Source organism: Myotis daubentonii, chromosome 18 (assembly GCF_963259705.1).
Source record: "Myotis daubentonii chromosome 18, mMyoDau2.1, whole genome shotgun sequence".
Lineage (NCBI taxonomy): Eukaryota > Metazoa > Chordata > Mammalia > Chiroptera > Vespertilionidae > Myotis > Myotis daubentonii.
In genome coordinates this window covers 21,499,797-21,519,193 of record NC_081857.1, presented here as the reverse complement: position 1 = coordinate 21,519,193, position 19,397 = coordinate 21,499,797, and the positions used below count along the sequence as shown (strand labels likewise).

The 19,397-nt window shown below is 37.0% G+C and overlaps 1 protein-coding gene across 7 annotated transcripts in view; it reads left to right on the top strand.

Annotated features, from left to right (window-relative positions):
- The window catches only part of CEP350 (centrosomal protein 350), a 125,534-nt gene that overhangs the window by 100,307 nt on the left and 5,830 nt on the right, over positions 1-19,397 (top strand). For all 7 annotated transcript variants that reach the window (XM_059673421.1, XM_059673424.1, XM_059673423.1 and 4 more), the window contains 6 exons: positions 2,155-2,291; positions 5,759-5,841; positions 7,114-9,113; positions 9,943-10,350; positions 10,445-10,591; positions 13,819-13,941. In XM_059673421.1, the coding sequence (XP_059529404.1) occupies positions 2,155-2,291; positions 5,759-5,841; positions 7,114-9,113; positions 9,943-10,350; positions 10,445-10,591; positions 13,819-13,941 (2,898 nt within the window). The remainder of the gene's footprint in view (positions 1-2,154; positions 2,292-5,758; positions 5,842-7,113; positions 9,114-9,942; positions 10,351-10,444; positions 10,592-13,818; positions 13,942-19,397) is intronic.

Below are 19,397 nucleotides of genomic sequence, written 5' to 3'. Positions count from 1 at the left end.
CTGGAAAACTGATTTTGATAGCTTCCTCATTCTGTTTTCTCCTACCCATTCAGTCACCAGATGTCATTGATTCCCTTTTATAAAGCTTCTTGTTGTCCCTTCCTATTCCGACTGTCATCAGACTATTTGGCAGTATTTGACCTCTTGCTTCTACTGTGTGCTTAGCCTCTTCAATGTCCCTGCCTCTGGTTGCGTCTCTAGTGCTTGCATACATTCTGCCAGCCTAGTGTTCATTATAGAATTGGTTGGAACTTCCTACTCATCACAAGAATCCCTTCTCGTGGCATCACCAGAGAAGATCATTCAGCTTCTACCCAAACACTTCTAGTAAAAGGAAATTTCAGATTATCAAGGCAGTTGGCTTCATTGTTGGACTCGAGGTGCTCTAAGTATTAGAAAGCTCTTTGTTAGGTTTAGCCAAAATTTCTGTCCTTTTAATTTTCCTCTTGGTAACACCAAACATGTGTTTGTCCTACATTTTGTAATTAAATTTATCAAATATTCAAGTCCCTGTTTATGTGCCCAGAAGTCAGCTAATTACTTTATATGTATTTTTCATTTATTCTCAAAGAAACGAAGTGTGAATATTGCTATCCCTGTTTTGCAGATGAGGAAACTGAGTTTCAGTGAGATTAATGATATCCAGGGACACATAGTTTAAATGTGGTAAAGCTAGGGTTTTAATCTAGATCTAATTCTAAATCCTGTGTCCTTACTGTTACACTACACTATCTTCCACCTGGAAAATGGCCTGCTAGCAGACCTACAAAAAATAGACATTTACACAGTTACACAGTTACACAGTGGGATTAGGGGCTGGGGTTGAAATTCACAGATGTGTAGAATTAAGAAAAAATGGTTAAGATACTATGGCCATACTGGGAAGTTCATGTTGGAAAGTAGTGAGAAACCAAATTTAAATATAAAGAATCATGTTCCGGACCTTAGAAATCAGACTGATGAGTTTGGACTTCATCCTGTGGGTCAGTAGTCTTCAATCTGACTACACATTGGAATTAACTGAGGAGCTTTTTGAAAAATATAAATATCCAGTCTCACTCCTAGAGATTTTGATTGAATTGGTCTAGGGTGGGCCCTAGGATTTAAAAGCATTACTATAGGTAATGAGCCATTGAAAGCGAAATGAAATCTATTAAACTGAATAGCATTGCTCAACAATGTTCATTAATGGATATGTTAGCCAGAAAGATCTCTAGAGAAGTGCATAAGAATCTATTTTGTCAGCATTTTACTAAATGGTTTGAATAAAGACCAAAGAAAGTTCTGTGTTTAGGTTTTCAAAGTATAGTATATAATGGAGAAATATATAATCATAGCGATTCACATTTTGAAAGGAGCCCTTTGGATTTTATTTGATCACAGATTTACTGAGTATATAAGTATCACTTTCAGATCTAAGACATCCTCATCCTCATATATACCTAGTGAGCTAAATAATCTAGCTGTAGTATATGTTTAATACCAGAAGTTACTTTATTAAAACATTAAGACTTCAAAGGAAGATAATATGGATAGTAAGAGTTGTAAAACTAGGGCTTTTAGCTTTGAAAATTAAGGAGAAATCTAATATGTGAAGAGCTTGCCTTAGATTTCATACAGATTAGAATTATAAATGATGGAAGTTTTATTTACAGAATGGCTAATAACTAGGAAACATTCTCTGCGATTCGGAGCTATCCCACTCCCAACCACACCTTTCTCTTCAGGATGTGTATTTCTAGTAAGTGCTTCCTCTTAAGCATACTGCCATCGAAACTCAGCATAATGGCTAACTTCTTTAAAAGTCCATGGGAAGTATTAGGCCATCCTTTAAAGAATAATTACATCAGCTAAAGAAGTTTTTTAATGTGGCAGGGCCTGAATTATTGCTTTATAAGTATTAAGATTCTACAGATTGAGACTTTATCATTTCCTAATTGATATTAGGATTATAATTCTACGTCTTGCTTATACATAGACTATTTCAAGAAGGTTTTACAAATAACTGTTGATAGACATCTCAGGAGCGATACTGATGCTGGGAGAAAGATTTTTACATTTTACTGTTTTATATTTTATAAAATGCACTATTTTATAATTTAAAATAGTTTTTAAAATTCTGTATAGTGACTCCTCTGATTTTCCTAAACTTAGTCATATGATGAATTCATTAAGAAAACTGAAGCCGAGCTTAGCCGAGATTTGGAAACATCACCAACAGCCAAGCCTCAGATTAAAACGCTCTCCTCAGCTTCTGAAAAACCCAAGATCAAGCCCCTTCCACTACACAGGTAGAAATTTTTGATAACTTCTCTATATTCTGCCTTGTTTGAGAAAAGAATAAGGAAAGACTTTTAGTAGAAGCTATCTTAAGTAACTGTGAAATTGTAATAGTAAAAATATTGGTTTATATTTTTAGTTTCACTGAAGTAAAATTATTATATATGATATAATTAAAAATCAAATTTATAATAAGGTACAGACTTTAAAATATAGTTTGAATCCTGAAATCTGATAGGTGCAATGAAAATAGTATTCTCTAATATTGCTAATCTTAGCACTGTACGTTTTTATAGACCTTTTGAAAAACAATTTGGCAATGTTTCAAAAGTAAAAAAAAAAATTGTAACTTTTAAAAAATATTTTTTTTTTATTGATTTCAGAGAGGAAGGGAGAGGTTGAGAGAGATAGAAACATCAGTGATGAGAGAGAATCATTGATCGGCTGCCTCCTGCACGCCCCCTCCTGGGGATCAAGCCTGCAACCTGGGCATGTGCCCTTGACCAGAATCTTACGTGGGGCCCTTCAGTCTGCAGGTCAACGCTCTATCCACTGAGCCGGGTAGGGCAAAAATTTGTAACTTTTGACTCAATAATTCCGCTTTGGGAAATCTAGCTTGAGAAAATATGTGCTACCAGAAATCTCTATTTGAAAGAATATTGTTTATCACAATATCCTTTATATTAATAAAACATTGGAGGCAATCTTTATGTCCAAAAATGAGTGGATAGCCCAATAAATTTTGGTCCTTTTCAGGATAGAATACTATGCAACCAGTAAATGCATATACAGAAGAAACTGAATAGCAACATAGGAATGCATAATCCTATCCTACATAATAAAAGCCTAATATGCAGATCTACCGACCAGCAGAACGACCGGTCAGCGGGGGGTGGCGGCGGCAGGGTGATGGGGGGCGGTGCTGGAGCTGCCTCCTGGTGGTCAGTGCGCTCCCACAGGGGGGGCACCACTCAGCCACAAGTCGGGCTGATGGCTGGTGAGCGCAGCAGTGGTGGCAGGAGCTTCTCCCGCCTCCGCAGCTAAGCCATCCGTCGGACATCCCCCAAGGGCTCCTGGACTGCACGAGAGTCCAGGACATTCCTCCCCCCCCCCCCCCCAAGTGCATGAATTTTCATGCACCAGACCTCTAGTATGGCATATAAAAAAGTGAGGTTACGCCTAAACCCGTTTGGATCAGTGGATAGAGCGTCAGCCTGCGGACTGAAGGGTCCCAGGTTCGATTCCGGTCAGGGGCATGTACCTGGGTTGCGGGCACATCCCCAGTGGGAGATGTGCAGGAGGCAGCTGATCGATGTTTCTCTCTCATCGATGTTTCTGACTCTCTGTCTCTCTCCCTTCCTCTCTGTAAAAAATCAATAAAATATATTAAAAAAAACTCAACAAAAAGTGAGGTTATAATATTCAAACTAAATTTTGAACAATGACTAGGGCTTAGGCAGTCAGTGGGACTGGGAAATGGACATTTCAGAGAGAAGGGTATTTATGAATGACCAAAAGCATATAATAGAAGCTGAACATAACATTTTGCTGGAGTGAGAAGCAACTAGAAAAACAAAGAAAAATTGTGATAACTTTATATTCATTTTTAGTAGTTTCTATTTTATTTTTTAGATCTAAAGCCTTTGAGGTTTAAAAAAATATTTTGGAAGTTTTTTTTCTTTGTTACAAAAGTAATACAGACTCATTACAATTAAATTAACATTACCTGAGTTTGAATCTTGGCTCCAGTACCAGCTAGCTCTTCAACTTTGGTCAAGTTATTTAACCTCTCTGTGCTTCAGTTTTTGTTTTTGTTTTTTTAATTTTTAAAGTTTTTTTTTATTAATTTTTAGAGGAAGAGAGAGAGAGAGAAAAACATCGATGTGAGAAACACTGATCAGTTGCCTTCCACATGTGCCTCAGTGGGATTGAACTGCACCTGGGTATGTGCCCTGATTGGGAATTGAACCTGCCACCTTTTGGTATACAGGATGACGCTCCAACCAAATGAGCCACACTGGCCAGGGTTGTGCTTCAGTTTTTTAATAGAGATTTATATTCCTGTAATAACACCTTACTAATGAACGTGTTATGAGGGTTAAAATACTTAACTTAGAATAGGGCCTAGCACATAATTAGCACTATGTATTAGTTATTATTATTATTATTAGAATATTCAGGAAAACAATAAAAAATGTTTAAATTATATCGTACCTAGGTCTCCCAAAAATCTAAATGTCAACAATTAGATATATTTCTTTCTAGGATTTTTTTATGCTTGGATTTTTGTGTATTTTTGTTACATATATATTTTTTTCATTATAAACTGTAAATTTTATTTTAATTTCTACATAATATACTATTGAATGGTTTTAGAGTTTTATTAATCAAGCTACTGAAGGATTTTTATCAGAGATTGATACAATCATATTTGTGTGTGGAGAGATCTTTCTGACTATAATATGAAGGAAAGATAGAAGGAATAAGCCTAGAAGTAGGGAGAAAGTAGTCTAAGCCAGCCCTCAAATAATCAGCAGTAATAAGAATAGAGAAATAGGAGATAGATTTCAGGAATATTTAAGAAGAGGACTTGACTGATAGGGACGCAGGGGAAATCTAGGATAATTTCCAGGTTTCTCTTAAGTAGTTGGTTGGGTCAAGGTTTCATTAACCTAAAAGCTATAATCCTCAGGTATCTTTTTGTGAGAAGTTCATGATTTGGTTTTAAAATGTTAGTTTTGAGTTGCCTGTACTTCATAAGTGGAATTATCCAGGAAATATGTCAGGGTTAGATACGTGGGGATGAGCAGCATATAGACGGTGGCTGAAGCCATAAAATATAGCAACATACCCCAAAGAAGGTATGCATTCAGAGAGAATACCAAGTACTAAATATAATAAAATAGCAACGTTTAAGAACATTATAACAGGCAGGATTAGAAGCCAAAAGAGAGACAGTAGCATGAGGTGGAGGAAAGAAGAATTAAGGGGGGGATTTTTTTGAGTCTTGAGGCATACTTATAAGTTGAGGGGGGAAATTTCCAGAATGAAGGACTAAAGACTAGGAAAAAGAATGGATAATTGAGGAGTATCATCAATGAGGCTGTGGAAATGTGTGTGATTTGGGGCAGAATAAGGTTTGAACAATTAGCTTTGAACAAGTATGAGAGACACACCTTTTTCTTTCCTACATCCAAGAGGAAAGGCGGTTGGAATGGCTGTGATTATAGATAAATTTGTAGGTTAAAGGTTGAAGACAAAAAAGTTCATGCTGATGGCTTGTTTTTCTCATTAAAAGAGACAAGATCATCTACTGAGAGTGATGAGGGTCAGACATAGGCTTGATGAAAGTGGCAAAGGTTGGAAATACCCCTGTGGATAAGAAGAAAGAAGTGGTCTTCTAAGAATTGACTGCTCTGTTATTAGTTATTATAGTATCAGCCTTACATTTATTACTGTTCATTAATTTCTACTTCAGATCTGAAACAGCAAAGAATTGGAAATCACTAACGGACTCAGAACGTTCCAGAGGATCCCTGGAGTCTATTGCTGAGCATGTTGGTATGTAACTAGAAAAAAAAAAGACACTGTTGCTACATAGACTGAAGATTTATACTAATGCCTACACAATTCTCCCTTTCAGCTTTTTTGATTAAATTTCTTAAAGATAATAGATTATTTAATATTTTAAGTTACTTTTATACTTTTAAGTGGTTTCTTGATTATGCATCAGTTATATGAATCTGTCTTTATTGTTCCAAATTTATGATTAAAACCTGAGGCATAGAGACATTAATCTAAAATGGTTGAGTTGCCCTGACCGGTTTGGCTCAATGGATAGAGAGTCGGCCTGTGGACTCAAGGGTCCCAGGTTCGATTCCGGTCAAGGGCATGTACCTTGGTTGCGGGCACATTCTCAGTGGGGGGTGTGTAGGAGGCAGCTGATCGATGTTTCTCTCTCATTGATGTTTCTAACTATCCCTCTCCCTTCCTTTCTGTAAAAAAATCAATAAAATATATTTTAAAAAATAAAAAAGTAAATAAAATAAGATGGCTGAGTGTATGTATCATCAGCATCTCTAAATTCTTCCTTAGTCAGATTCTGTTTCTGTTTCTGTATATTTTCAATTTATACTATTTCTCAGGGTAAATGGTTATATATAATATATTTTTTCTATTTAATACAAAGAAAGATAAGAATTATTAAAAATAAAGTATTAGTCAATGAGGAAATAAAACAGGCATAAAAACCTTACCTTGTAACAACGGTGAAATAGCAATTTGAATTCAAATTTTAATTCTTGGTTTGTTAGCACATCTGATCTTACTTATTTTCTTCTTATTTTGCTATTTTAGCTCTTAAAGTGTTATATTTGCAGAAATAGTTTATCTTTTTTCTTTCCACTTTTTATATTCAAAAGCTTAGTTAAAATCCTCAGGAAAATTCATTCTTTTAGAAGTATATATATTTGAGTGAGAGACAAATATAGTAGATAACATATAGTATTTGTCACAAAATTCTGTTTTTGCATTATTTGAGAATGATCATGCAGATCAATGCCTCCATAAACTTAGATCCTTTTTTTTTTTTTTCACTTTATAAGTTAGGATAGTAAGAAATTATTCCAACTTTAAATTTTCAGTCATTTTAAATATCTATTGTTGGTACAGTATATTCTCTTAAAGGAAAAACTTACCTTATATTGTAACCAAAACAGGTCAGATTTATTGACCAAAGTGTTTATTAACTAAGATTTGGCTATTATTTAAACATTGGTTCCAGAAATTGAGAAATTGTGATGAAATAATTTTTGTGATTTTCTTTCCTTTTAGATGCTGCATTGGCAGGTTCTGAGAGATCAGTATCAGAAAGATCTTTATCTGCTTATGCCAGGAGAGTGATTGAATTGGACAGTCGAATAGAAGAGCATTTTCAGACTTCGTCACCAATTCTTAGATCATCAAGGAAAATCGGAGCAGAATCTGGAGATTCTATAGAAAATATACCTTCATTACCTCCTCCCAAAGAATTAAATGCCCCTAATAGAATTCTGGATGTGTCAGGTGCCAAGGTTGAAGAAGAAGCTAGTCAAAACTCAGAAATACAAGAAGTAAAATACGCAGAGTTAGAGGAGAGTACAGTTGAAGAAGACTATTTTAAACAATCTAGGAAGTCTGATGTCTTACTGAAACTAGACCTGGAACAAGGAGATTCATCTGAAATTCTTTCAAGGAAAGATCTTTCTTTAGATGCTGTAAATGTTCAGAAAGACTTAGTTAGCTTAGCCATTGAGGACCTTGATAAAAAAGAATTGAGAGAGAGACAATCAGATCAAGATATGGATCATAGTCAAAACATCCAATCAGAAAGAGGCATTCTTCAACAAAAGAATATAAAGGAAAGAGACTTGTCTTTGTCAGAACATCTTCTTGCTCCTAAAGAGATATCATACTCTGAAGATTTTGAAGTGTCTTCTGTCAAGAAAGACATTTCAGCTGAATTGTGTAAAGGTAACTTTGAGGTAACGTCATTGTTGTCACTCAGGAGAGACACTCAGTCTTGCAGAGATAGGTTACAGCCAACAAGAAGCTCTAAAAGTGAAGCCAACAGCTTTGGTACTGATGGTGAAATCAGTGAGTGCCTCAGTGAGAAAAGCCTTTCTATTCATAGCAATATCCACTCTGAAAGGCTGTTAGAACTCAAGTCTCCTACTGAGCTCATGAAAAGTAAGGAGCGCAGTGATGTGGAGCATGAACAGGGGGTTACTGAATGTTCTTCTTTGACCTCAGTTCCTGTTGCAGATGAGTTACTTGATTTCCACATTGGTGATAGGGTATTGATTGGCAATGTTCAGCCGGGAACTCTTCGATTCAAAGGTGTGACTAGTTTTGCTAAAGGATTTTGGGCTGGAGTGGAGTTGGATAAACCTGAAGGAAATAACAATGGAACATATGATGGCATTGTGTACTTTGTGTGCAAAGAGAAGCATGGTATTTTTGCTCCTCCACAAAAAATATCTCAAATTCCAGAAAACTTTGAAGACTATGTAGACATAAATGAAGAAGAAGACTGTTACTCAGATGAACAATATCAATACAATAATCAAGAACAAAAAGATGCAGAGGGTCCCACATTTGATAGAGAAAAGGATGCAGTTGAATATTTGTATGAAAAATCTTTACCTGGTGTGCACAATATTGAAGCCTCAGTTGATAGAAGCCTTAAAATAGAAACAGACCATTTACAGGACATTTCTGAGGTACTTGAAGCCCATGTTCACCAGCAATCTCCAGTGGATTCACTGATTTCTTCAAAGGAAAACAAAGACCTTGTTTCTGGTGCCACAGAAGATGTTTCCATTGCTGTAGAAGACGATACTTTAGACAATACCTTTTCTGAAGAATTAAAGAAGCAACAGCAGATTACAGAAAAGGACGAGAACCTGTATCCCGAGGTTTCAGAAAAACTTTCTACCCCACTTCTGGATCTTTTAACCAGAGAAAAGAACCAGTTGGAAGCCCAGCTGAGGTCATCAGTAAGTGAGGAAAAAAAATCAAAGCAACAACTAGAAACAGTCAGCTTACTAACAGACAGTTTACTAAAAGTCTTTGTGACAGACACAGTCAGTCAACTACAACAAATTAAAAAAGCCAGGAATGAGAAAATTCAGCTTAGCAATCAGGAGTTTCTTGATGATCAAAAGAAAGTACCACCCCAAGGCCTATCTCCAAATCTTGAGGAACAATCACCAAGTGTCCCAGGTGACTTCTTAAGGTCTGAATTGGATGATGAAAAAGAGGAGATTTCTTCTCCAGATATGTGTCCCAGACCTGTAAGTATTTTGCCTAGAAGAAATGTCAGTTAACCTCACTTTTGTCATGCATTTTAATTCAGATTTTGTGTGTGGCAGGTTATTTATTAGATGAAGATCAGTGTACTAGTTTTTAAAGGCCTTTAACTGTTTTTCTGTCAAGTATAATTGTCCTCTGTTATGTCATGAGTGGTCACTATAGGGTTGTCACAAACACTGACAGGTTTATGTTGGATTGACAACTCTTGAGTACTGCCCACAGATTAGATAGATTCCCTTTCAGATTCATTGAACAGATTTCCCATGGAGCTTTACAGTGGTTCTCAACCCAGTTCTTTTTTGCCTATGAATTTATTTGTCCCCATATCTCCTCAGTCATAGTTGTTCTGCAAAGATTACCAGTTATGATACTGATTCTGGTAAAACTGAATTATATCCACTATGGCATCTACTCAGACCATCAACTTGTTGGGTTGTCCATGGACAGTTGAACAAAAGTAATGATTTTGAGTAATTTGAGCCAAATAATCACTAAGGTGAGAAATTTCCTATCCCATTTCCAAATCTCAGAAACCAGACAGTTCTACAGAAACAGAATAATAATGATACCAAAAGGAAACAAAAACTAATCAATATTTTATAAAAATTCAGCTTATGTAAACAGAATTATGAAACAGAGGATAGTTTTTTTCTTAAATTAGTAACCACCATATAGTTTTTGTTTTGCTTATTTATTAGAGATATAGTAAATATACAAATAATATATTTGCTTTGTCTTAAAAAAAAAAAAAAACCTTAAGTGATCTGAGGTCACTAAAAGGTGTTCTATTTGAATGTGCCATTTCTGCAGGAGAGTCCAGTATTTGGTGCTAGTGGACAGGAAGAGCTTGCTAAGAGACTTGCTGAACTTGAGATCAGCCGTGAGTTCCTGAGCGCGTTAGGAGATGATCAAGACTGGTTTGATGAAGATTTTGGTTTGAGCTCTTCTCACAAGATCCAAAAAAACAAAGCAGAAGAAGCAATTGTACCTCTAATGGCAGAACCTAAAAGACCTCCCCAAAAGCCATGTGATACACTTTTGGCAGTCCCACATACTGCAGAGGAAGTAGAAGTCCTTGTGCACAGTGCCGCAGAGGAACTTTGGAAATGGAAAGAGTTAGGTCATGATCTTCATAGCATCAGTATTCCTGCAAAGCTGCTTGGCTGTGCCAGTAAGGGTCTCGATATAGAAAGCACTAGTAAAAGGGTCTACAAACAGGTATGTAACTTGGAAGGATAATTCTAACTTTAAACTTCCCTCTTGTCTGAAATTTGGGTTCTTAGCCATTTTATTTTATTTTTTCTCTATCAAGGCGGTTTTTGATTTAACAAAAGAGATTTTTGAGGAAATATTTGCTGAGGATCCCAACTTGAATCAACCTGTCTGGATGAAGCCATGCAGAATCAACTCTAATTATTTCCGACGAGTGAAAAATCCAAATAACCTTGATGAAATCAAGGTAAACTGCAAACTATAGAGTATCTCCTTTTTGAATGCTGTTCACTTATACAGATCTATACATGCTGTAAAAACAGGTACTCCCTGTCTTAGTCACCTTTCTGTCCTCAGAGCCTGTTCCATACTGGGTATTCAGTAAATACTTGATTCATTGAAAACATCAACAGTGGAAAGGAAGGGGACAAGAGGGAATCCTGAATCCTCAAGATTTGCAAAACAAAACATAACTTTTAATTTTTATCCTCACTGGAGGATATTTTTTCATTGATTTTTAGGGAGAGTGGAAAGGGAGCAATAAAGACAGAGAGAGAGAAACATCAATGTGAGAGAGACACATCGATTGGTTGCTTCCTGCACCCACCCAACCAGGGCCGGGGGTCGAGCCTGCAATCGAGGTACATGCCCTTGACCAGGATCAAACCTGGGACCCTTCAGTCCTAGGGCTGACGCTCTAACCACTGGGGAACTGGCCAGGGCAACAAAACATAACTTTTAAAAGTCATTTCCTATGTATATACAATTTATAATGTCTAAGAAAAAATTAGGAAATTCTCAGAGAGATAAATTATTGCACCTCTTAGGCATTTTTGATGATTTTTTGGTAATTTAGAGATAAGTGTAATATTCTAGAAGTACATCTGAAAACATATCATATATCAAACATGTCCGCCCTAGACACATAGGTGTTACCTTTCCATATTTGATTTCCATTTTGGAGGTTTCAAATTGGTAATGTGGTTTTGAAATATGTGGGATACTAATATGATATATAAAAAATACTTTATTATCTAAGAAGCCCCTGAAAAGATGAAGTGACTGAAGCTACAAGGACTCCCATCAAACCAACTTTAAAGTTACATTGGTGGAAACTCTCTGCCTATTTACATGTTCCTTTAATTTAGCAAAGGTGATATTTTCAGTGCAGTGCCTCTCAGATTTAAATGTGCATAAAAACCATCTGGGCAGCTCTGACTGGTTTGGCTCAGTGGATAGAGAGTCAGCCTGCAGACTGAAGGGTGCCAGGTTCGATTCTGGTCTAGGGCATGTACCTTGGTTGTGGGCACATCCCCAGTAGAGGTGTGCAGAAGGCAGCTAATCGATGTTTTTCTCTCATCGATGTTTCTAACTCTATTCCTCTCTCTTCCTCTCTGTAAAAAATCAATTAAAAAAAACAATAAAAATATAAACCATCTGGGCATTTTGTTAAAATGGAGATTCCTACTTAGTAGGTCTGGAATAGGACCTGAAATTCTGCATTTCTATCAAACTCTCAAGTGACATTGTTGCTGTTGATTCCAGAACCACTCTGAGGAGCAAGGCTCTAGAGTTGTTTTCTAAACTTAGTTGATGATAAAAAGCTTTTCTTTTTCCAGAGAGCATACCTGCTCATCTAGTTACTCATCTTATTGGTGTATTTTCTTACATCATCCAGGAGTATATGTGAACTATCAAAATACATTAATACTGTTCATATACATTACCCCGGTATATAATGTGATGGCATTGCCTAAACAACAGTCTTTTTTAATTTGAGATATAATTGACATACTAGTTTCAGATGTACAACATAGTGATTCAATATTTGTGTATATTATGAAAAAGCCACCATAATAAGTCTGGTTGCTATCACACATAGTTACAATTTTTTTTCCTTGTGATACAGACTTTTAATATCTGCTCTCTTAGGAACTTTTAAATGTATCAGACAGTATTATTGACTACGGAAAGCTTTTGAAAATATTTGCACTGACAGGGGTTTTAAGATATATGCTTATATCAGGGTAGGCAAACTATGGCCCACAGGCCAAATCCAACCCACCACCTGTTTTTGAATAAAGCTTTATTGGATAATAGCCACATCCATTTGTTGACATATTGTCTATAGGGCTACTTTCCTGCTAAAATATTTATAATCTGGTCCTTTACAGAAAAAGTTTTCTAGCCTCTGCTTAGATTAAGGTAAATAGCAAAAAAAGGGCGGGAGGGGGGAGGTTTTGAAGATAAATTTGATTAATTTAAAGAAAAGAAACTTTTAAAATGATTTTCAACTTTGAGGGATATCAGAACCACCTGGAGAGCTTTCTCAAAACACTAGTGTACTTCATTTTTTTCAGCCTTCCACAGTTTATACATCCTTGAATGTGTGTGTGTTTAGGCAGGGAGTAGTGGAGTTTGGGGAGCACAATTGTAGTTTGAGAATCATTTCAAATGATTCTGATTCATAAGTGTGCCAATTCCTCCATTAAGAACATTGTTTTTTAATAAGTAATAATATATAGACTTAAATATATATTTAATAGACCTTAAATATACTTAAAAAGTAATAAAAATTATTTTATTAATAACAACAAATAAGTTGAAAATAACACAAGATACATGATATATATAAGCAGTATCAGTGTGTGTATATTAATATACTTCACAATGATGCTTCCCACTAATTTTAATATTGAAATAACATTTCATAAAGTTTTAAAAAGATGCCAAAGCCTCTTTGGCTCAGTGGATAGAGCGTCGGCCTGCGGACTGGAGGGTCCCAGGTTCGGTTCCGGTCAAGGGCATGTACCTGGGTTGCGGGCACATCCCCGGTGGGAGATGTGCAGGAGGCGGCTGATCAATGTTTCTCTCCCATTGATGTTTCTGGCTCTCTATCTCTCTCCCTTCCTGTCTGTAAAAAATCAATAAAATATATTTTTAAAAAAAAGTTTTAAAAAGATGATAGTCCTAATGTTGCTAGCAGTAAAATTATTAGGCTTCTCATACTGAAGTGTTGATTAACATTTTTAAAGTTTAACTGAATCTTGATACTTCAAAATAAACTATCCCAGCCAAAGCCTTGTACTTTGCTCACATAACATTGCTCCCAAATTTATGTTGGATTTTTTAGGGTCAGAGATTTATTTAATGCTTTCTTAACTACTTTTGCCAGCTTGAAGTCAGCTAATGGTGGTTCTTGGGTTGGGAACCTCTAAAGTGGTTTTTCTTTACAGATTCATCAGTGGGTTTTACTTTTTTATGTTGTGTAAAAACAAAAATTCTTTAAGTGAATAAAGTCTGAGCTTCTGGAATGCTTTTCTCTTCAAATTGCTAAGTGGAACTGTAAGTGGAAGGAATTTGTATACTCTTTATTATACATGTTACATTTTTAGCATAAATCTGTTTGCTGCATTATTATAAGCATGGAATCTCAGAAACTTTGTGTTTTATTCATTCCTCTTATTTTTACAGAACTTCATAGCAACCGAAGTACTCAAGTTGTTTAGTCTTAAAAAGGAGCCAAACCACAAAACAGATTGGCAGAAAATGATGAAATTTGGAAGAAAGAAAAGAGACCGAGTGGATCATATCTTGGTCAGTATATATAACAGCTGTTTTTATTTTGACCATCTCTTCTGAAACCAGATGTAGTTAGGTCCTGAAAGGAAAGGGAATAGAGTTGACCTTAAGTCTATAATAGTAATGTCGTAAAGCTTTCACCTGCTACATTTCTGCTCCTCAGTTTTGGAAATTGCTTTCTTTTGAACTCAGTAGATGAATATTTAATTTAACACTATTTTGTAGGTGTGGAGGACTTGAGAAATAAAAAGTTAAGAAAGCAAAATTTAAGAAACTGAATTGAGAAGAAACAGGTGTAGACTCCTAAGTTGAAGTCCCTGCTCTGCCACTTACTTGGAGTGTAATCTCCAACAAGTCATCTAATTAACCCCTTTGTGCCTCATTTCCCTATCTGCAAAATGGAGGTGATAAAATTACTAAGAGGATTAAATGAGCATTTGTATGTCAATGTTGAACAGTTCACTGCACATAACTCAATAGATATTAGCAATCATTATTTCATCATTGTTATTCAGAATTTTAGCTGGGTAGGATTTATTCTATTTTGTGATACATTTCTCTAGCATTAGAAAAACATTTATCAAACAAACAAAAAGGAAAGGGGGAAAAAGGTCTTTTGTCCTTTTTTCCTGAGTCGAACTTTAGGAAACTCAGATATTACTGGGTTCAGGTTTATCTCTAAATATTTTCATTCTGAACTTCCTATTTTGTCTATATTTACATTCATATAATTAAAAATGAGTAATACTTAAGTTGATTAGGTTTCCCCAAGTATGTACTTCTCTAGTGCTTCATATACTCAGATAAACATTTGTTTAGTGTTTTACAGTTCATCATCCTTCTCATGCTTTATTTGATCCTCACAGTAATTAGCTCAATGGAGTATTTTTTGTAAAGAAAATAGTAAAGAGGGAATTGGTGACGAGAGGGTTTTTTCTGCTGGAGAGAAATAGGCTGGTAGGAGGAATTCAAAGGAGAAAATCTGATGATGCAGAGGAGGAGTTAACTGTTGGAGTGAACGGGTAGGGATGATGGAGTCCATACAGGGAGGGGTGGCCTCAAAAGGACCATTGCCCTTTTAAAGCCCCTGTGACATGGCAAATTATATTAAACTCTTTATTATAAAAAACAGTTGCTCTTCTGAATTGTTATTTCTACAAGTTTCCATTTAATATTTCAGATCAAGATTAACTGTGGGTCATTAAAACCACAGAAAGCAAAACCATGAATAAGGGAATACTGCTATAATTAGACCAACTTTTGTATGTCCTTTGTATACAGTAACTTTGAAAAATATTCCTACTGTAGGTAGAATTGTACTTAACATTCAAATCCTGCAGCAAAACCACCTAGCTAATGATTGAATCCCCTTATGATCTGATAAGGTATTGGATAGCTTCTGAGTTTCTACTTATAATGTTGGTAAATTCTCATGTTAAGTCTAAATTGATCTTTACATATTTAATTCTAATTTGCTTTGAGGTTTTATATAACAATTCTAATTCGTCCTACATGCCTTTGAAACATCTGCCATGTTTCACCTGAGTCTTTTTCTCCCTGCTAAACATTGGTATTCTTTCCTGTTGTCTGATAGAGTTTCTCAGTCCCTTCTATAATATCAGCTTTAGCTCTGTCAGTGCCCTTCTGTAAATACAGTGCTCAGAACTGACCATGTAATATTTTGTGAATTGCTTACATTAGCACAGTCATATACCCTCCTCCTTTTTCCTATATACTATACAGTCAAGTATAGGGAATACTGCTATAATTAGACCAACTTTTGTATGTCCTTTGTATACAGTAACTTTGAAAAATATTCCTACTGTAGGTAGAATTGCACTTAACATTCAAATCCTGCAGCAAAACCACCTAGCTAATGATTGAATCCCCTTATGATTCAATGTTTCAGTCAACAATGGACCAATCAATATACAGCCGTGGTCCCAATAAGATTATAGTGGAGCTGAAATGTTCATATTGCTGATGACATTTTAGCTGTCGCAGAATATTATGTGTTGTGGTGGTGCTAGTGTAAACAAACCTGCACTGCCAGCTGTATAAAAGTGTAGCACATATAAGTATGTACAGTACATAATTCTGTTACTAGCTTATGTATTTACTATGCTATACTTCTTCTTATTTTAGAGTGCACTCTTGCTACTCACTAAAAAAAAAAAAAGATTTGCTGTAAGACAGGATGGCTCATACATCTCCAGTTTACTGAGTTTCTTGATTGCATCATTTTCTCTTGTGCTTGATTTAATCTTAGGTTGTTTTGTACAGTAACAGACTGTGCAGGCTTGGAGCCTGGGAGCAATAGGCTGTACCACGTAGCCTGGGCGTGTGGGGGGCCATACCATCCCGGTTTGTGTAAGTGCGCTCTGTGATGTTTGCACAATGATGAAATGGCCTAGCGACACATTCCTTAAGAACATATTCCCATCCTTCAGTGGCACGTGACTGTACTTTGATTCATAGAGTTTCTAGTAACATTTATTTTCTTTTTTTTTTTTATTAAATCTTTATTGTTCAGATTATTACATTTGTTCCTCTTTTTCCCCCCCCATAACTCCCCTCCTCCCAGTTCCCGCCCCACCCTCCGCCCTCACTCCCCACCCACTGTCCTCATCCATAGGTGCACGATTTTTGTCCAGTCTCTTCCCGAATCTCCCACACCCCTTTCCCCCCCAAGAATAGTCAGTCCATTCCCTTTCTTTGTCCCTGATTCTATTATAATCACCAGTTCATTCTGTTCATCAGATTATTTATTCACTTGATTCTTAGATTCACTTGTTGATAGATGCATATTTGTTGTTCATAATTTGTATCTTTACCTTTTTCTTCCTCTTCCTCTTCTTAAAGGATACCTTTAAGCATTTCATATAATCCTGGTTTGGTGGTGATGAAGTCCTTTAGCTTTTCCTTATCTGTGAAGCTCTTTATCTGACCTTCAATTCTGAATGATAGCTTTGCTGGATAAAGTAATCTTGGTTGTAGGTTCTTGGTATTCATCACTTTGAATATTTCTTGCCATTCCCTTCTGGCCTGCAAAGTTTCTGTTGAGAAATCAGCTGACAGTCGTATGGGTATTCCCTTGTAGGTAACTGAGTTTCTTTCTCTTGCTGTTTTTAAGATTCTCTCTTTATCTTTTGCTCTTGGCATTTTAATTATGATGTGTCTTGGTGTGGTCCACTTTGGATTCCTTTTGTTTGGGGTTCTCCGCGCTTCTTGGACCTGTAAGTCCATTTCTTTCACCAGGTGGGGGGAGTTTTCTGTCATTATTTCTTCAAATAGGTTTTCAATATCTTGCTCTCTCTCATCTTCTGGCACCCCTATAATTCTGATGTTGGTACGCTTGAAGCTGTCCCAGAGGCTCCTTACACTATCCTCGCATTTTTGGATTCTTTTTTCATTTTGCTTTTCCGGTTGGATGTTTTTTGCTTCCTCGCATTTCAAATCATTGACTTGATTCTTGCGCTCCTCTGGTCTGCTGTCGGGAATCTGTATAATATTCGTTATTTCAGTCCATGTATGCTTAATTTCTAGTTGGTTCCCCAATATAACATCGAGGGTCTCATTAGTTTTCTTGTAGATCTCATTAAGTTTATTGGCGGCTTCTAAACAGTTCTTGAGAGACCTTAAAAATGTGGTTCTGAACTCTATATCTTCCATTGACAATTTTGTCCTGTTTCTTTGTCTCCGCATTTTGTTATGCTTCCTTGGTGCACCCCCTAGTGGTCTTTGTTCGCAGTCTTATAGTTAAACCTTGATTGTTGTAGCTAATCCCAGAGAGGGTTTGACCTCCAGGCCAAATGGCTATGAGAATCAGCTGTGTCAGCAGTGAGAGAACTTCTGTCCTCTAGGGAGGTGCTAATCTAGCCTTTGCCTGAGGCTATCCGGCAAATGCCTCTGTGCAGGGCTTGGGTAGGGCGGGTCGCACAGGATCAACAGGGTGGGCCGGAGAGAGCAGTTATGGCAGCTCTCAGTCCTGTCCCCAGGGGCTCTGCCTCTCTGAGTCCCAGCACCCGCTGCAAAGCTGGGAGAGAAAGCTGCACTCGCTCTGACCGAAGCCAGACAGTCCCGCTTCTCCCGTTTGAGTCTGGGTCCCTAAAGACTCGCCTGTATCTGGAGCTCAGAGTTTGCGACTCCCTCCCGATTGAAAACAACAACCGCGCCCTCTGCCGCCAGCCCGCTCCGCGCACTCACCTCAGAATTTGACTTCACCACTGCGCCTCCTCTGAGTGTCATGCGTTTCTCTTTCCTCCTAGTTGTAGGACTTCCACTCAGCCAGCGTTCCTGTGGTTCTGGGTGATGTCCCTTCCGTCTTTTAGTTTCACTTTTGAAGTAGTTGTTCAAAGCAGCAAACTCCGGCGTTAACCTATGCCGCCATCTTGGTTCTCAACATTTGTTTACTTTCATCTGTATTATTCTCAAGGAACCCACAAAAGCTTAGAAAAACCCTAAGACCAAAATCTCAACTTGTGCTTTTGTAGTTATTTTTTGGGCCCAAGTACAGGATCTTATTTTATTACTTCATCTTGATAACTTTGGCCCATCTTTCCAAGGTACTAATACATTTTTGGGCTCTTTCTTCTAACATGGTTGTTGTATTTCCCAGCTTCATGTACCTCTAAAATTGATATGCTTGTTTTCACCTAGGTCAGTGATCGGCAAACTCATTAGTCAACAGAGCCAAAAATCAACAGTACAACGGTTGAAATTTCTTTTGAGAGCCAAATTTTTTAAACTTAAACTATATAGGTAGGTACATTGTTATTAACTTGATTAGGGCACTCCTAAGGCTTAGGAAGAGCCACACTCCAGGGGCCAAAGAGCCGCATGTGGCTCGCAAGCCGCAGTTTGCCGACCGCGGACCTAGGTCATAGATAAAAATGGTGCATTGGACAGAGCCAAAGACAGACAGCCTTTTAGCACTCACTGAAAAATCCATATGCCAGATATGTGACACCTACTTGTAATACCGTCCTGGTCACTGAGGAATCATAAATAAAAAGAAAAATCTCGGGCTCACAGAATACAGTTCCACGGGATGATTTACAGCGGAGCAGGCACAGGAGAGCTTGGGAACACAGGGAGAAGCGCCCATGGCCTGCAGGCAGAACCTTCCTTCCAGGTTGATAGTTGTCTTGTTCTTTAGTCAAAAAAGTACAGATCCACCTACCTGACATCTCTATTTCCTCATCTTGTGCAAAGGATATGGTGGAAGACCTGACAGGTGTTGCTGACTTCTGTCCACATTTCTCTTTCCTACCAGCTAATACCCTGTCGAAAAAAAGGAAAATGAAGTTATTGTTACACTGACTTGTTAGTGTGATTTAATTGATTTATATATCGCGCACATTGATTCACACACATACATCTTCAGGAGCAGGGGAAATTGTAATAGAATAGAATAGACTCTAAAAACCAGAAGAGAAAAATGGAGGCAGATTTGCAGGTTATAAGATCCC